The sequence below is a fragment of the Aspergillus bombycis genome (genome assembly GCF_001792695.1).
Source record: "Aspergillus bombycis strain NRRL26010 chromosome Unknown contig00071, whole genome shotgun sequence".
NCBI lineage: Eukaryota > Fungi > Ascomycota > Eurotiomycetes > Eurotiales > Aspergillaceae > Aspergillus > Aspergillus bombycis.
In genome coordinates, this window is record NW_019170073.1 from 173,839 (window position 1) to 189,958 (window position 16,120).

Sequence of the window (16,120 nt, forward strand, 5' to 3'; positions counted from 1 at the left end):
AATACAATTACAATCCACCCACTAAAGTTTTACCCACCCACTCAGTCCACCAAATAAATATCCCCTTGATCATCATACCCAATCTCTCGAACCTTGACACTCCTCAGATGACTCACTCCCTTGGAAAGCTCACAGTCATGATAAAAGATCCACCACCGTCCCCCAAACTCCACAATAGAATGATGCGTCGTCCACCCTAACACCGGCTCTAAGATCCGACCCCTGTACCGAAACGGACCCAACGGACTCTCTCCAGTCGCATACGCAATATAATGCGTGTCCCCGGTCGAATAACTGAAATAATATGTCCCATTATATTTATGCATCCAGGAGGCCTCGAAAAAGCGTCGCTCATGATCATCTGCCTTGAGAGGGCTGCCTCCAGCCTCATCCAGGATAACCAGTTCCTGCACAGGCGTCGCAAACCCCAGCATATCATCCGTCAACTGCGCAACACGCGGGTGGAGGGCAACCACATTCTCACCAGACGGCTCCTGGGGCCCGTCTTCGAAGCATCAAACACCCATTCCCCGGCAGCCTCGGCATCTTTCGACCAACATTGTAACTGCCCGCCCCAGATGCCCCCGAAATAAAGATACGCCTTCCCATCATCATCCACAAAGGACGCAGGATCGATACTATAACTCCCCGCGATATAGCTCTTCTGGGCCGTGAACGGTCCCTCCGGTTTGTCGGCCACAGCGACCCCGATCCGGAATATGCCGTCGTGGTCGCGGGCAGGCAGGTAGAGATAGTATTTCCCGTTCTTGGTGGCCGCATCGGGTGCCCAGAGCTGTTTGCTTGCCCAGGGAACGCCGGAGAGGCCCAGGACGACGCCGTGGTCTGTTACGGGGCCGGAAATGGAGTCCATGGAGAAGACGTGGTAGTCTGCCATGTCGTATTGGTCGCCATTGTCATTGAATTGGATGTCTGTTTCGCGGTCGTGGGACGGGTAAATGTAGAGCTTGTTGTTGAAGACGTGGGCGGAAGGGTCGGCGGTGTAGATGTGGGTTATTAGAGGGGGGTTGGAATTAGACATTTTGAGTGTGTATTGTAATTGTTCGTGGGAACTGTGGATTTTGTCCTTTGTGCGAGTATTTGGGGGTGGGGATATGAAGCTGTACTTGATTATCGATAATGTTGTTCTTTATATGGTAGGCCGTGTTGTTTAGCCGGACAGCCTAAACATGCATACCAAGAGCTTTCCCCGCAAGTTTACCCCGCGGATAAATGGTTTCCGTCAGTTATCGTTAGGGCTGCGTGGCGCCGTGACGGGAAAACTTGGCTGGTTTCTGTGTGTACCTGGCGGGTGAGCTGTGGATAAATGCGAGGCTAAGTCTATGGACTCACTTAACGAAGCTGAAATTCCTGATGAGAGCTACTAAGTACGGAACATGACTTGAGTGAGTCTCTGGCTCGCCAAATTTATTATCCCATTAAATACATATCTTCTATCGAGGAATGTGATGCTAGGAAGAAGTGTAACATCTTCAAAGGACAGCCTATCGTGCAAGGTAATGAAATCATAAAAGAGCGTCAAAGTAGGGCACAACATTGAATGAATGACAAGAATCAATAAACGCGACTGAGAAAAGTGACTGGCTACAGGGCTCGTGATATTTGCAATACATATTTCTGCCCATAGCTAGCACGTCGTTCAAAGAAGGCCACAGGCCCTGGACTTAATCAAGGAACAGTCTATGTAGAATCCTGGAGTGACCAGACGACTAGGCTTGTCTAAGCCCAATGAAGAACAAAAACGAAGCCTTGCATGACATAAGTTTGGAGGTTCGGATCTGGAACGAGGTACTAAAGGGAGCGACTCACTATTAGGACTTTGGTCACATAAAGCCTTCCCATGCTTGAATCGATGAATGATATTCAACTTTCGTTCCACTCCTGATCAATCAGCTCCAGCAGCTCTGTTTCGGTTTCTTGTTCCATTCCCCATGAGTATGATTCCTGTTCTTCCGCGGGGGTCTCGCAACGCTGGAGCCCGATGAACCGACCGAACCGCCGCCGCTTCGTCTCAATGTCCACGTTCTTTTCGTTTTCTGTGCCAACCCAGGGTGGGATGACTACGGGATAGTAAGAGGTCGCGGGGGCTGGTGGCCACACTTGATGATAATGAATGGCAAGCTCATCTAGTTGTCGAGAAGTCAGGAGATGGTAGGCAAGCAGGGTAGTAGGGAAGTCTGGGTGGGCGAGGGCGGTAGTGCTGGATACCAGAGGATACAGGGGAGTCCGTAAGTGGGTAACAGTTGGGACAAAGCATGGGTGGTGCCATCTGCGTCTGTCATCGGCCGTCGGTCCTGCGCCTGCTGAGCGCATGGTGGGATGTGACAAGCATGTCACTGGGCGTTCTGGAGTAACAATACTGGCAGAATCGGCATGGTGTGAGAAAGAGGTGAAGAAGCCCTGGCCTCTGGCATACTGTAGAGGCTCCCAAGCACTAGAGCCGGTTATTCACTCGGAATGCGGATCGGTGGTTTCCAGAAAGCACCCGGTCTTCGCGTATAGAAGCGCGTGTCAGAACAGTGTAAATAAACGTTGGCAGATCAGGCCATAGCGGTTGGCTCGCTATATATTGTGCGACAGTCTCAGCAGAGGCTCGCGGAGAAAGAACTCTTTGTCCTGCATGGGCTCAATGATGGCTTCTATCGGACCATTATTATAGAGCCTTTGTTCTGGGTCGAACGGGGTTTCACTGTAAGCGGAGAAGCTTAGTCCAACGCCGTTGTGTCCTTTGTTCATGGACAAGGTGTCAACGAGAGTGATGAATAGTGGTTTCAATCGGGATCAAAAAGGTGCATTGAACTATATAAATCATTATGTATCCCGCCCCTTCGACTTTGAAAGCGCCACCCGGCAGCACAAAGCTCGCACTGCAGTTGCGCCGAGCGGGAATAATCAATTCATTACAGAGACATAGTAGCCACGCCATTTTCCAGATCTGTCCTGCTTTCCGACGGCAGCCCAACAAACTTGTTGATGAAGTTGAAGATGGTGCGGTGCCACATGAGGGAATTCTCTGGGTTTAGTACCCAATGATTCTCATCAGGGAACGTCAAAAATTGACTCTCCACACCCTTCATCTGCAAGACATTGAAGGCACTAAGTCCCTCTGCAATCGTCAACCGATAATCCCGTTCGTTATGGATGACCAAGTGGGGGGTTTGCCAGTTTCCTGTGAATCGGGACGGATCCCACTTGTCCCAGTTCTCTGGGACTTTCCAGTAGGGGCCTTGGAGGTCTCGAACAGGGAAGTAGAGCTCTTCGGTGCTCAACAGTGCCCGCATGCTGAAGATACCATCATGGGTCACAAGAGCCTTAAATCGGCGACCAAAGTCATGGCCCTGGATCCAGTTTACCATATACCCACCGAATGACGCCCCCAGGGCCACAGCTCGCGTTGTATCGACATAGTCCAAGTTCTTCTCAATATAGTCGAATCCCTTTTCGAGATCGATGTAGGGACGTTCTCCCCAGGAACCACAGATTGCATCTGTAAATGCCTGTCCGTAGCCGGTACTGCCTGTGGGGTTGGGGGTGATGACCACATACCCTTGCTCAGCAAAAACAGCAGGATTCCAGCGCGTGCTCCACTGATCATTCCATGCTCCTTGCGGACCTCCATGAATCAGGTAAGCGAGGGGATATTTGTTACCAGGCTGGAAGTCGGATGGCTTCACAACCCAGGCATGAACGGGGTGGTCCTCGGCTCCCCTGAACCAAATTTCATCGACCTGCGCCGGGGACAGCCCAAAGGCAGCACCGCCACGGGAAAGCGAAGATATGACCTTGGGGCTCTCAGGAGACTGCGGGTCGATGATCGTCCACCGGCTGTTTTCTACCAAGTTGTTGCTCGCGACGAGTAGCTTGGATGATTTGGCTGATGCAGGGAACACATCAGTCACATAGCCCGAGTGTGTCAGCTTCTTCAGCGCAGAGGGGCGAGAATGACGGAAGTTGGCTAGAGGAAGCTGGTATAGAACACCACGGCCGTTCTCCTCTACTTGAACCAACAGGGCCTGATCGTCGTTTGCGAATGTCACGGCCGATGGACTTAGATGCCACAAACCCTCTCCATCCGGAGACGCGAAAGCCTCTATCATCTCTCCACTCCAGGGGTTGGGCACATAGAGTATTCTGTTCTTATCAGACTCGTAACCGTCTTCCCTCATTGCAAGGAGAGCGATGGAGCTGCCATCTGAGGAGAGGACGGGAGAAGACATGGCTCCTTGAAGGCCCTTGACTGCACATATCTTTTGAGATTCCAATGCAGTCACGCCAGTCCAAGAAAACATGGGACAATAATAACATGAGCAGGAGGTGTGTGTGGCAGGGTTCTCATTAGGATCCTTAGCTACGAAGACAATTGCGGAGGGGCTGATGTCAAAATCCCCAGAGCCGCCAAAGGGTGGGATTGGCGATTCAACGCCCGTTAAACCGCATACTGAGATCAGGTTTGTTAAAGCCGAAGCTGAGTACTTGCCTGCATGTCTGGTAGCAGGGGTCAACGGGGTTTGTTGTAATAGGCCGTACCAGATCGAATTCCTCTGGGGTTCGATGTACGAGTCCCAATGCCTGACATATAATGAGGAGTATAGTTTCCCGGTAGTGTGAGGCTTTTTAGCATCATGAGGGTTATAAAGGGACCCATCCGGATTCGCCTGGCCAGTTACAGCGAACCCAATCTTTCCCGACTCAATGACGGTGACCTTGAGATTGGCCACTGGTCCGGGGACTGTTCCAGCAGTGTATGTCTTGCCCGCCTCTCGAGCATGACCGATTATGAAGCTTGTATTGCCATTTGACTTTGTTTTGAGCCATATTAAACGGTCATCGGTCCCCAGCCACTGCGGAGAGCTCGCACTTGGATCGTTTGTGATTAGAGAAGATCGGCCTGTGGTGATATCCACTACTCGTATTTCGTTGGTCTTTGCATGCGACTCGAAGGAGTAGGAGGTTTGGGTATACACAGCCAGAGTGCCAGATGAATTGGGCACGGCAGCGGACCGCCGAGGAGCTCCCAGTAGGAGCCTGTAAGAGCGACCAAGTTAACAATCTGTTGAGCCAATAGGCATCGGAAAGACGATTGATATATATGACATATATTGTTATGCTCTTAACAAGAGCAGTGAAAGGGGGAACTGTGAACTCACTCTGGTGTGAACTTCATTGGACGAATGGTCATGACAGATCTCCAATTAACTAGTATAGGACAGTAGGTACCCACTGGGCCGCAGGTGGGTAGGTTTATAAGAAAGGAGCTATATATATGGTGAAAGAGATAGTGGAGGATCCGCGGGGAGTGATGAGAGAGGATTTCAGGAGAGTTAGAAGGGGAGAAGCAAAGGAGACCAGGTGGCGTGAGAAGGAGAAAAGGCGGACCTTGTTGGAGAAGCAGAGCATTAAATGCGGAGATCATGGGATGATGGGTCACGCTGCGCTATCCCCACTTGGTCCCCATCGACGCTAAACTGAAAATCATCCATGATTCAACCCACCGCAACCCGAATTGGGTAATGAGCTACTACTAGTACTGATAGGTAGTGCACATGACTCAATCCTCATACTAAGAATTCCCGAGCCTCTAGATGGGGGGTTTTTTTTTCTTTCCACATTACAGCTTATAATTACACAAACATGGACCAAGGTAAAGTCATCATACAAAGGTCAACCCTAGAGTAACGAATAAATCAAAATATCTCTTCATGAACTCTCGTCTTTACTCCTCGTCTTCTTCGCTCTCGTCTTCTTCCATCCCCTCGGCGGCGGTGACATTGAAAGTTGGTGCTTGGTCAACACCCACATAGCTGTCGCTCATCAGGTACAATGTCAATTCATGCTCGCCAGGGGTAGGAACGATGTATTCGAGACGCAACTCCAACTTCCGCCCAACGGTAACTCGCTTGATCGCAAGCAAGTTCTTGGTCTTCTCATCTCCCACGACCAACCACCAGTTCTCCATCTTCTTGTTAGTGTAGAAGGGGGCGTGCACCGTCATATCGGGTTCCTCATCTTCTTCAACTTCCCGTTCGATCTTGACCTTGAGGTACGCAGGCTCGCCAGCGGTGATATCGTCCGGATCTTCGACCTGGAAGTCGACATCAATGTTGGGGTATTTGTCGTTAGTGAAGGCTGCTGCCTGTGCCAATTGCTTGTTGTCAAGACCAAGACGCTTGACCAGTGTAGCGTAATCCTTGTTCTCCGACGGGTCCATAGCTTCCATAAACTCAAAGATGTCGTTGATGCCGAACTCATTAGCCACCTTGATCACTTCGGGGCTGAAGTGAGGGATCTGCTTGAGAGGGCTATCCCGATCCCACATGGCCTGGACAACCATCTGGGACATCTCCATGGCGTTCATAGCATTTAGATGGCCTTCCGAGGAGAGGACGTCCACACACGCGCTAAGCAAGTTGAGAACCTTGCTAACGATGACTTCTTGATCCTTCGCCAGGTCAATGGTGAGTTGCATGCGCGAGAAGTGAGCTTGCAGCAAAACAAAGGCCTTGAAGTGTGGGGAGTCGTAAGCAGCCTGGGACATCTTGACTGGCACCCGGTCGTACACGCGGCGCAGAATGTGATCCTCGTGGCGACGCATCTGGATGGACTCGAACTCCGTAGCAGATGTGACAATCTCCAGAATACCCTTGAGTTTGGTGCGAGCCGACAAGGAAAGGAGGAAGGTCTGCATAGTGATGAAAGAGATATTGTAGTAAGCTGCGATCATGGCGGCATTAAGAGGTGAAACACTATCGTCTTCTTCATCCAAATCGATGATCTTGGCTTCAGAAAGTTCCTTCAAAGTGTTCTCTACAAGCTCTGACAAAAATGTGCTGAGGCCCTCGTAGCTGACATCAGTGAGACCGTAGAAGCTGGGGTTAGCCAGGAGGCGGCGGTAGAAGTATGTGTGCGTCATCCAGTCGACGGCATCCTGGGTAGAGGCAACGACTTTGGTGCTGATTTCGGTCACGAAAGAATCATGCAAGTAAGCCTGCAAATGGCTCTCCACAGGAAGCGCCTCATTAAGGAACTTCTTGTAGTATTCCCGTTTGACGGACGGAACCATGAGCACGCCTCGGCCAATCTTATCTTCGCCAGGGCGAGAGGCCTTACCAAACATTTGCAGAATTTCGCTGATAGGATAATCGATATACCGATGTTCGCGGCCTTCAAAGAACTGCGTTCCCATGACGATTACCAAGTGTGCTGTGAGATTGAGCTCCCAGCACACGTCGCGTGAAGCAAGGAGCACTTGAATAGCACCAATCGAGAAAAGGTGGGAGACAATCCGCTTGTCTGTAGGACTCAATGCCTCGTGATAGTATCCGATACCGTGAGACAGTGACTCGGCCAAAGTCTGCTCCTGGACCCGGTTAAGCAGCGGCGCCAATTCGTTGACATCGGCATTCAAGAATCGGTCTTCATTGTCATCGGTGGCACAAGCGGCCAGCAGATCCATGGCGGTAGAACGGGTCTGCTTGCGGTTTGGCACGAAAATGATTGCGGGCTTGTCAGGTGAGAGCTGCAAGATCGAAGAATATGCCGGTCTGGCCATCGCCAACATGAGGGAGGGGAAATGAGGGATGCTAAAGGACTGAATATGGAGTTCCAGAGGAACTGGACGGGCATGGGGGCTGAAATTGTAGATGGTATGTTTGTTGGCACCAATCCATTCACCAATATCCCGAGCGTTAGCGAGCGACACACTCAGACCAATGATACGCATGCCATTCTCCAGCTGAAGGGCGATTGAGTGCATGCGCGACACCACGACCTCATAAACATAGCCCCCATAGCCTCCCAGCATGTGGAGCTCATCGGCGATGAAGAGCTGCACAGTCTGTACATTCTTACGCCTCTGCCATTGCCTAGAGAGGATGTCCCACTGTGCTGGGGTGGCGAGGACAAGGTCTGCCCGCTCCAGGAGCTTCAGGTCCGCTGTAGTCTCCCCAGTAAGCTTAACAATAGTCTTGCCACCGGCGAGTTTGCTCAGCCTCTTCTCCCAGTCAGCGTGTCGTTGATCGACCAGTTCCTGGAAGGGGGCAAGATAGACAGCGCGGCCGCTATCCTCCTTAGCCCAATGACGCAGTATCGCAAGTTCCGCGCATACAGTCTTTCCGCTTCCAGTAGGAGCACCGATGAAGACATTATCATCTGTATCAAAGAGCGACTTGAAGGTCTGCGTTTGGATCTTATTAAAATACTGCCAATCGGAGTATAAGTTCTGGTACTCATCACGCTTCAGTGCCTTAACGGGAGCACTTTGCATGGCCAATAGAGGAGTATGCGGGGGAAATCTCTCTGGGAGAATCAACTTCTGGAAGGAGACAGCGATCTTCGTTTCGGAATGCATCCAACGATCGGAGATGAGTGAAATGAAGTAATTGGGGGGCATCGGCTCCGTGATAGGAACTGTGAACTCAACAAGATGCTCGTTCATCTCCGACTGCGAATAGTCTTTGCGAAGTATGAACTGATCGTGGAAAAGGATTTCCTCGCCATCACAGTCCTCCACTACAATCCAGAAATCCTGCGCGGTTCCGTGCAAAGCCTCGTCCCAAACAAAGTTGGGTGTGATGGTCAATTCAACGCGTAGCATGGACCGTGTCACTGGTTGAACTTGTGCTTGGACTTCCAAACGAGGGAACTTGGACACAAGGTCGCAGACAACACGTCCGGCCTTCGGCATACCCAGAAGCTCACCCATGCGCGGAGGATCAAGGTCAAGATAGCTTGCCCACGGCACATCAATTCTTTCGGCCTTTTGCATAATGTCCCTGGGGCAGGATGGGAACTGACGAAGAGGTGTCATTGTCGGCCACATGCGTCGTTCAGCCATCTTACAGAGGTCGAGAGCTGTCTTGGCAACAGACGACCAACCCTTCCTTAGCGCAATCTCGAATAGAGCTCGCAGAAGACGACCAGCAGATTGGGTGACATAAACCATGTCTGCCATCAAAGCAAGGCCATCGAGCTTCAGCCTCGAAATATAAGCCTGTAGCAAAACATTGATTTTCGAATGAGGCTCATCAATACCTTCCTTGACAGGAACTGGCACACGGCCCAGAAGCTTCGCCAGTTCAAGCTTCTCATCCTGACGGACAGGGATATACTTAAACTCATCGCTAAGAGCGAAGATTCGGAAGAGCTCAATGGTAGTAACTGATGGCTGAAGATGCTGAGAGTACGTTAACATGGAGTTGTGGCCAATGTAATAATGCGAAGCGACCCGGCCCAGCTCGGTAGACTGAAGACGGCCAGTCTTCTTCTCATATTTCACAAGTCCTGCCCGCTCCAAGATCACTGCCGCAGAGTGGACGAGGTCAACGCGCTTCTGCTCTAAAGCATCGTCGTTCTCATAATCGGCACCAACACTATACAGCCCAGGAGAGCGGAGCATACGGACGAAGAGGTAGGTGTAACCCAACCAGTCAACGCCCTCATCACGCGTCCGGATATTTCCAAGAACAATCTCGGCATTCATATTATCCGCAAGTTTGCTTACAAGCTGACTCTCGATAGGAAGTTGTTGATTCATGAGGGAAAGGTAGTACTGAATTTCAGTCTGAGAAGTGATGATGATACCTTCGCCGAAAGTGTCATATTGCGGTCGACCAGCTCTTCCCAACATTTGCAGGACATCTTGAGGACTGAGTTCAACCCAGCTACCCTTCTCTGGAGAATAAACCTGGGTGCCCTTGATGATGACTGTATGTGCAGGAAGGTTAATACCCCAAGCAAGAGTCGCGGTACAAACCAAAACCTGAATGCTGCCGTCTGCAAAGAGTGCCTGGACTGAGTCACGGTCGGCAAGACTCAAACCAGCATGATGGATACCGAAACCGTAGGGAAGTAGATCCTTAAGCGATGCATCATCTACCGACTCCGCTTCTTCGGCCAAAATGGCTCGGCTAGCAGCATCGCTTCGCAAGATTTGACCAATAGTCTCCATCTCCAAGGCCTTGTCTCGGATATACTTCGCAGTCTTGGCAGTCTCTTTCCGAGAGTGAACGAAGATAAGCATCTGGTTCCTACGCTGCCCGACTTGCTCGATGACCTTATTATAACAGATATCATTCATGGTCTTCAATTGTTTGATGGCCTTCTTGTCTGTAACACCAATGAACTCCTGCTTTAACGGACAAGGCCTATAGGAGCCATCGAAATGGAATAGGCCTTTTACGGGGTCCACTCTCAGGAAGCTTCCCACATCCCGGTAGTTAGGGAGGGTGGCACTCAGACCAACAATTCGGACAGGTTCACCAGTCTGCTCGCCCTTGCGAATGGTCCGACTTACGATGCTTTCGATGACAGGGCCACGATCGTCGTGAAGAAGATGGATCTCATCAATGATAATAAGCCGCACAAGCTTAATATAGCTCGTCTCTGATGCCTTTCTCGTAACCACATCGAACTTCTCTGGGGTCGTAACAATGACCTGAGTTTCCGCAATTTGCTGCTTTGTAAGCTGGCGATCGCCGGTGAGTTCGGCGACTTTGATGCCATAGGGCTCCAAACGCTTGCCAAGGTTTCCGACTTGCTCCTGAACCAAGGCTTTCAAGGGGGAGATAAAAACAATCTTAAAATCGTCCAGCATGATTTCACCCGTCTGAGGGTTACGGTTCTTTCCAATCTCTCGGAGGACGGTGAGCATGGCGACATTTGTCTTTCCGGATCCTGTAGGCGCACAGACAAGCATGTTACCATCATCATGGAAAGCCGAAGGGAAACACTTGGTCTGAATACGGTTGAGTTCCTTCGAGCTTCCAAAACCAACCCGCGCCCACTCGGGAAGTTCCGTGGTCGGGATGTTCTTCTCTCCGGGGTCTCTCTTCGCTTTGGGAGGCGGTACATGAATCTCTTCGTATCCTTTGAATGTCCGCTTGGTCGAACCTTGGGGTAATTTGACACTGGGGTTTGTCATCAAGTGATTTCCTTGATGGAAGACGAGGTTTTCCAGATTGATCAGCCGTTTGGGCTGAAGGCCTCGGACCAAGCCGCCATCGGCTGGCTTTTCTTCTGGGGCAGGAGCATTTGGTACATCAACATCCATAAGGTCGAGCTTGATCTTTTTCTCAGGGCGACTGCTTCCGTCATCACGAGCTGTCTTTCCTCGAATTTCATCCAAAATGGCACGATGACCGGCTTCGACCATTTCGCTCTCAACCAAGTGGCGGGCATCCGCATCTTCAGCCACCCTACGCCACCGAGTGGTCCAAACAATCTTGTCACGGTTCGTAACCAGTTTAGCAACGAGATCCGGATAGTCATAGTCGAAGAGCTCCATTAGATCGTTTTCCACATCACGGAGTGGCTTCTCAGCGCCGTCCTCGCCTTTACCACCAAGGATCTCAAGTGCCTCCGTAGCCTTCTCTTGTTGGATATGGGCATCTGAGTATGCTTTACCGATCTCGCGCTGAAGCCAGTAGGCATCAATTTCACGAGCGGAAACGTTGAGTGCTTTATCCCCTCGATTACCACCACGGTCCACGCCGCCGTCTATTACCATTTCCTCGGCGTCGAGACCATCGGCGTCTGCCTTGTCGGCGTTTAATTCGTCAGCGTCGGGTGCGTCTTGCTGATCTGCCTCGTCCTCGTCTGACAACTCATCCTCGTCTCGCACTTCATTGACAGTGCCCATCCGCTCGTCATCTTCGTCTTCCTCGTCGAAAACGACGGCAACACCTTGGCGTTCGTCAAGTTCCTCTTCGCCTTCACCCAGAAGACCACCGTCCATATCTTCATCTTCGTCTTGCGCTTCATAATCGGTGATCTTCTTGCCCAAATTCACAAGCTCATTGAATTCTTTAGGGTTCATAGAACTGCCAAGCAAGTCATCAATCTCCTTCTTCTTATCGAAATCTTTCATTTCCTCATCCTTCAGGTACTCCAGCACGGCATCGGCAGCACTTCGTACGACTTCATGAGGAACATCGCCAAGATGGTTTGCGGTCATGGTAAGGATAAGATCATATGTGGCTCGGGTGGCAGGCGTCCGGGGGCGGTATTTCAACCCTTCGACAACAGCATCGGCAGCCGAAAGGATACCTTGACCTCGTAATTGTGCAGGTTGGCCTCGTTGGCGCTTCTTTTGTTCTCGGGCGAGTACGTCCTCGCCTTCTCGAATCGAACCTCGCTCGATCTCGGTCAGACCGGCTTTCTTTTTCGTCTTTGGCGCATCATCACGCGCCATTCGGCCGCCCATTTCCCGAATACTAATCCGACCTGCGAGGGACTCTGGGTCGCCGGTAGGTTCATCGTTGATGCGAGAAATGAAACGACGGTCCGCCTGGAGAACCAGGTTGGACATCGCCGAGTACTTATACTGGGAAATATTTTGGTCCGCCATCTTGATGGTATTATAATGCGATTAACTGTGCAAGAAAAGAAAGAAAGGGATCGCAATCAAATGTGATCGTGTTCCGACTGGAATAAGTCGTCTGGGCTCGGTGGAGCTCACGATCAACCGGCGCGTCGACACTCCTGCGACGAGAAATGAATCCTGCAATTATATGAGATTCCAGAAGATTTCACAAACCTGGAGCATCCTCCTGCAGCAGACAAGCTTCCTCGTTGGTGCAGGGCCGCAAGCTGCGTGGGATGGTTCGCGGTGTTGAAGAGTTGTTGCGTTTGAGAGTTCCGCTTCCGAAGTTCTCGTCGAGCAGATTTCAGTGGCGAAGACGGAAGGTTTGGCGATAGTTGCCTCAGGCAATGATCAACGCTTTACCTTTTTCGCGCGCCCAAGCAAATAAACCTTAAGCTCTTTCGTGAAGCTCGCGACGAAGCCAAACGACGTCTCTCCAACGTTCGATTCACACTGGGATCATGCCAATTTATGGCAGTCGGATTTCACACTGGATTCCGTCGCGCATCTCTCCGCTCGGCAAAACCGATCTTATATTCCCGTATCACTGCCAGGTACACCGAACCATCTGCCATCATGCCGGCCGTCCATCGCTGCGCGTCGCGATGCCTTCTCCGGCTCCAACCCTCACGCTCCAACGGGGTGCCAAAACGCGCTCTACTGTGAAATTAAGGGATCTACCACAAGGGGCATTGAAGCTAGAACCTTATCATGATACCGTAGAAGATGCCCCACGATACCCACCGGTCGTGCAAGGACATAGGAATAATATGGCGAAGTTCCAGAATTGTGTTATCCTTACCAGGGTTGGAGGCTTTTATGAGGTATGGACAGCGAATCCGGAGAGAATCCACCTACTCGCTGAGGCCCTCAGCCCGTAAATGCCCATTCCTAACCTGATTCCAGCTGTATTTCGAGCAAGCTGAGGAGCTCGCTCCATTGCTCAATATCAAGCTTGCTTCCAAGAAGACCAGCGCCGGTCCTGTTCCCATGGCGGGTTTCCCGTTCTTCCAGTTGGACCGCTTCTTGAAAACCCTTGTACAAGATCTCAATAAGTACGTCGCCATCAGCGAGGAATTCGCACACGGCGCGGAGGACAAAGCTCGTGCGGGGGGGCTTCTCTTCGATCGAAAAGTCGCCAGAATTATCACACCAGGCACATTGATTGACGAGAAGTTCATGGATCCTGCGGAAAACAATTTTCTTCTAGCCATATACATAGATGAACCGTCCTTGAAAGCACAACTAGAGCAGCAACATGATGTCTCGTCGCATCAACATGTACTGTCATCGGCGTCTCAGCCCGTAGGCTTATCCTGGTTAGACCTTTCTACTGGTGACTTTTTTACCCAGTCTACGACAGCGCAAATGCTTCCGTCGGCTATTGCAAGGATTGGTGCTCGCGAGATCTTGGTTGATCAGGGCATTCAGGATTTGATCGGGCAGGAGCTGCAACTGCTAGTAGGGCATGATCATCGACTGATGACATTCTTCCCGTTTCCCCGAGACATCTTGCCCATGTCTCGGTGGGATTCGATGCTAGAAGCGCCCGTCGCTCCTAAGTCTATCAAATCTTTCACGCCGGAGGAGACCGCCGCCGGTTATAGCCTTTTGGAGTACATCAGGGTTCAACTACAGGGCTTAGATCTAAAGCTCCAGCCCCCTCGTCGCCGGCACTTAAGCGAATCCATGAATATTGACCGCAATAGCTTGAGGGGACTAGAGATTCTCGAAACCGCTCGCGACGGCTTCGGTAAAGGGAGTCTGCTGCATGCAGTTCGTCGCACCTCCACCAAAAGCGGAGCGCGTCTCCTAAGGGACCGCTTGAGTATGTCTCACCTCCACATTGTATTGGCTCCAGCATTTCGTAGTTGTAATCTAACGTATTGTCTAGGTTCTCCGTCGACTTCCTTACCGGTGATCAACGAGCGTCTTGACCTTGTGTCAGCTTTCATCGCCAACAGTGAGCTACGTGATTGTGTGACCCAACTGTTGAAACGTAGCTATGACGCTCAGCGCCTGGTCCAAAAGTTCACGCTTGGACGGGGAGATCCAGATGACCTGATTTGTCTCTCAAGGGCTATAGAAGCTTCGAAAGAGATCAAGCGGGTCCTTGCTGCCACAGGCTTCGACGTCTCCTCATCCGCTCAAGCCAACGATAGCCTTGCAGCTATGACCAATCGGCTTCATTTGGATGGGCCTACCATACTCGCAGAGAAAATATTGGCTGCTATTGATGAAGAAGGGCTGCTCCGAAAGCAGCGGATTGAAGATGATACTGCTGCAGAGGCGGCGATTCTCGCTCAGGAGGTCACAATGAATGAAGGCTTGCCCACTGACCTCGACTCTTTGCCCAAGAAGGTCCGGTCCAAAGGCTCTAGCCGAGCGGGCACAACTACCGATGAACCACCAGACGTCGACACCTGGATTATGAGACGGGATGCAAGCCCAGCTCTACGTAAGCTCCACCAAGCATTAGCCAAGTTGCAGGATGAGAAGGTCAGCTTGACACAGCGTCTTCGTGATTCCGTCGGGTCAGCTACTCTGACCCTCAAGTGGACGCCTGGTCTCGGCCATATATGCCATGTCAAAGGCACCAAGGTATCCCAACAAGCGCTTGAAGAATTAGGAGTGACACGAAACGTCTCCACAACTAAATCCACCAGGTCGTTCTACCTACCTGCATGGACCGAGCTCGGCAGTCGAACAGACCAAGTGAAACTCCAAATTCGGCAAGAGGAGCAACTGATCTTTGAACGGCTTCGCCGCGAAGTGATTCTCAATCTCGTGAAGATCCGGCGCAATGCCGCCGTAATGGACGAACTAGACGTCGCATGCTCATTTGCAACACTGGCACAGGAACAGCGCCTAGTTAGACCCATTCTGACGAAGGGAACCTCGCACAAAATCGTCGGAGGACGACACCCGACTGTCAAACTCGGCCTCGAAGAGCAGGGCCGACGATTCGTCAGCAACGACTGCTTCTTAGGCGATCCGGAGCGTATCTGGCTCATTACGGGGCCCAACATGGCCGGGAAGAGCACCTTCCTGCGTCAAAACGCACTCATCACGATTCTCGCGCAAGTCGGATCGTTCGTCCCAGCCGAATACGCCGAGATCGGGATCGTAGACCAGATCTTCAGTCGCATCGGCGCGGCGGACGATCTCTTCCGCGACCAGTCCACATTCATGGTGGAAATGCTCGAGACAGCCGCTATCCTCCAGCAGGCGACATCCCGTTCCTTCGTCATCATGGACGAGGTTGGCCGCGGCACCACCCCCGAAGACGGCACCGCCGTCAGCTTCGCATGTCTGCACCATCTCCACTATCGCAACCGATGCCGCACGCTATTTGCGACTCACTTCCACGAGCTCGCAGACATGACGCACGGCTTTGACGCTCTCGGCCGGTACTGCACGGACGTCAAGGAGACGGCCTCGGGATCATTCTCGTTCGTCCATCGGCTGCGCCAGGGCGTGAATCGCGAGTCCCATGCGTTGAAGGTCGCGCAGCTGGCGGGCTTACCCAAAGAGGTCCTCGAGATGGCTCGAAGCGTGCGGGATAGCGCTCGTAACGCTCAGGAATCCAGGCCAGCAGATGTCAACTGGAAAGCCGAAGCGGGTTCCCACCCTCCGCCGCCTAGCGCATAATATATGAAATTTTGAATATTCATGTACAATACTTCCACACACACACACACACACACACACACACACACACACACACACACACACACACTATAT

The 16,120-nt window shown here is 51.6% G+C and overlaps 5 protein-coding genes across 5 annotated transcripts; 1 reads left to right on the plus strand and 4 right to left on the minus strand.

The window, feature by feature from the left end:
- Positions 1–41: 41 nt before the first annotated feature.
- Positions 42–1,039, minus strand: ABOM_007677 (glycoside hydrolase family 43 protein; the record flags this gene model as incomplete). Its single annotated transcript, XM_022534806.1, has 2 exons — positions 42–505; positions 559–1,039. 2 exons carry the CDS (start codon positions 1,037–1,039, stop codon positions 42–44), a joined length of 945 nt encoding a protein of 314 aa, XP_022387135.1.
- Positions 1,040–1,881: 842 nt separating this feature from the next.
- On the minus strand, positions 1,882–2,331 carry ABOM_007678 (uncharacterized protein; the record flags this gene model as incomplete). Its single annotated transcript, XM_022534807.1, has 1 exon — positions 1,882–2,331. One exon carries the CDS (start codon positions 2,329–2,331, stop codon positions 1,882–1,884), a length of 450 nt encoding a protein of 149 aa, XP_022387132.1.
- Positions 2,332–2,918: 587 nt separating this feature from the next.
- On the minus strand, positions 2,919–5,197 carry ABOM_007679 (oligopeptidase family protein; the record flags this gene model as incomplete). The annotated part of the gene is made up of 2 exons (XM_022534808.1): positions 2,919–5,043; positions 5,166–5,197. The coding sequence occupies 2 exons, from the start codon at positions 5,195–5,197 to the stop codon at positions 2,919–2,921; spliced, it is 2,157 nt and encodes a 718-aa protein (XP_022387131.1).
- A 534-nt stretch (positions 5,198–5,731) lies between these two features.
- ABOM_007680 (ATP-dependent RNA helicase BRR2) lies at positions 5,732–12,361 on the minus strand (the record flags this gene model as incomplete). The annotated part of the gene is made up of 1 exon (XM_022534809.1): positions 5,732–12,361. One exon carries the CDS (start codon positions 12,359–12,361, stop codon positions 5,732–5,734), a length of 6,630 nt encoding a protein of 2,209 aa, XP_022387119.1.
- A 620-nt stretch (positions 12,362–12,981) lies between these two features.
- On the plus strand, positions 12,982–16,027 carry ABOM_007681 (mismatch repair ATPase MSH1; the record flags this gene model as incomplete). The annotated part of the gene is made up of 3 exons (XM_022534810.1): positions 12,982–13,200; positions 13,283–14,204; positions 14,271–16,027. The coding sequence occupies 3 exons, from the start codon at positions 12,982–12,984 to the stop codon at positions 16,025–16,027; spliced, it is 2,898 nt and encodes a 965-aa protein (XP_022387120.1).
- Positions 16,028–16,120: the final 93 nt, after the last annotated feature.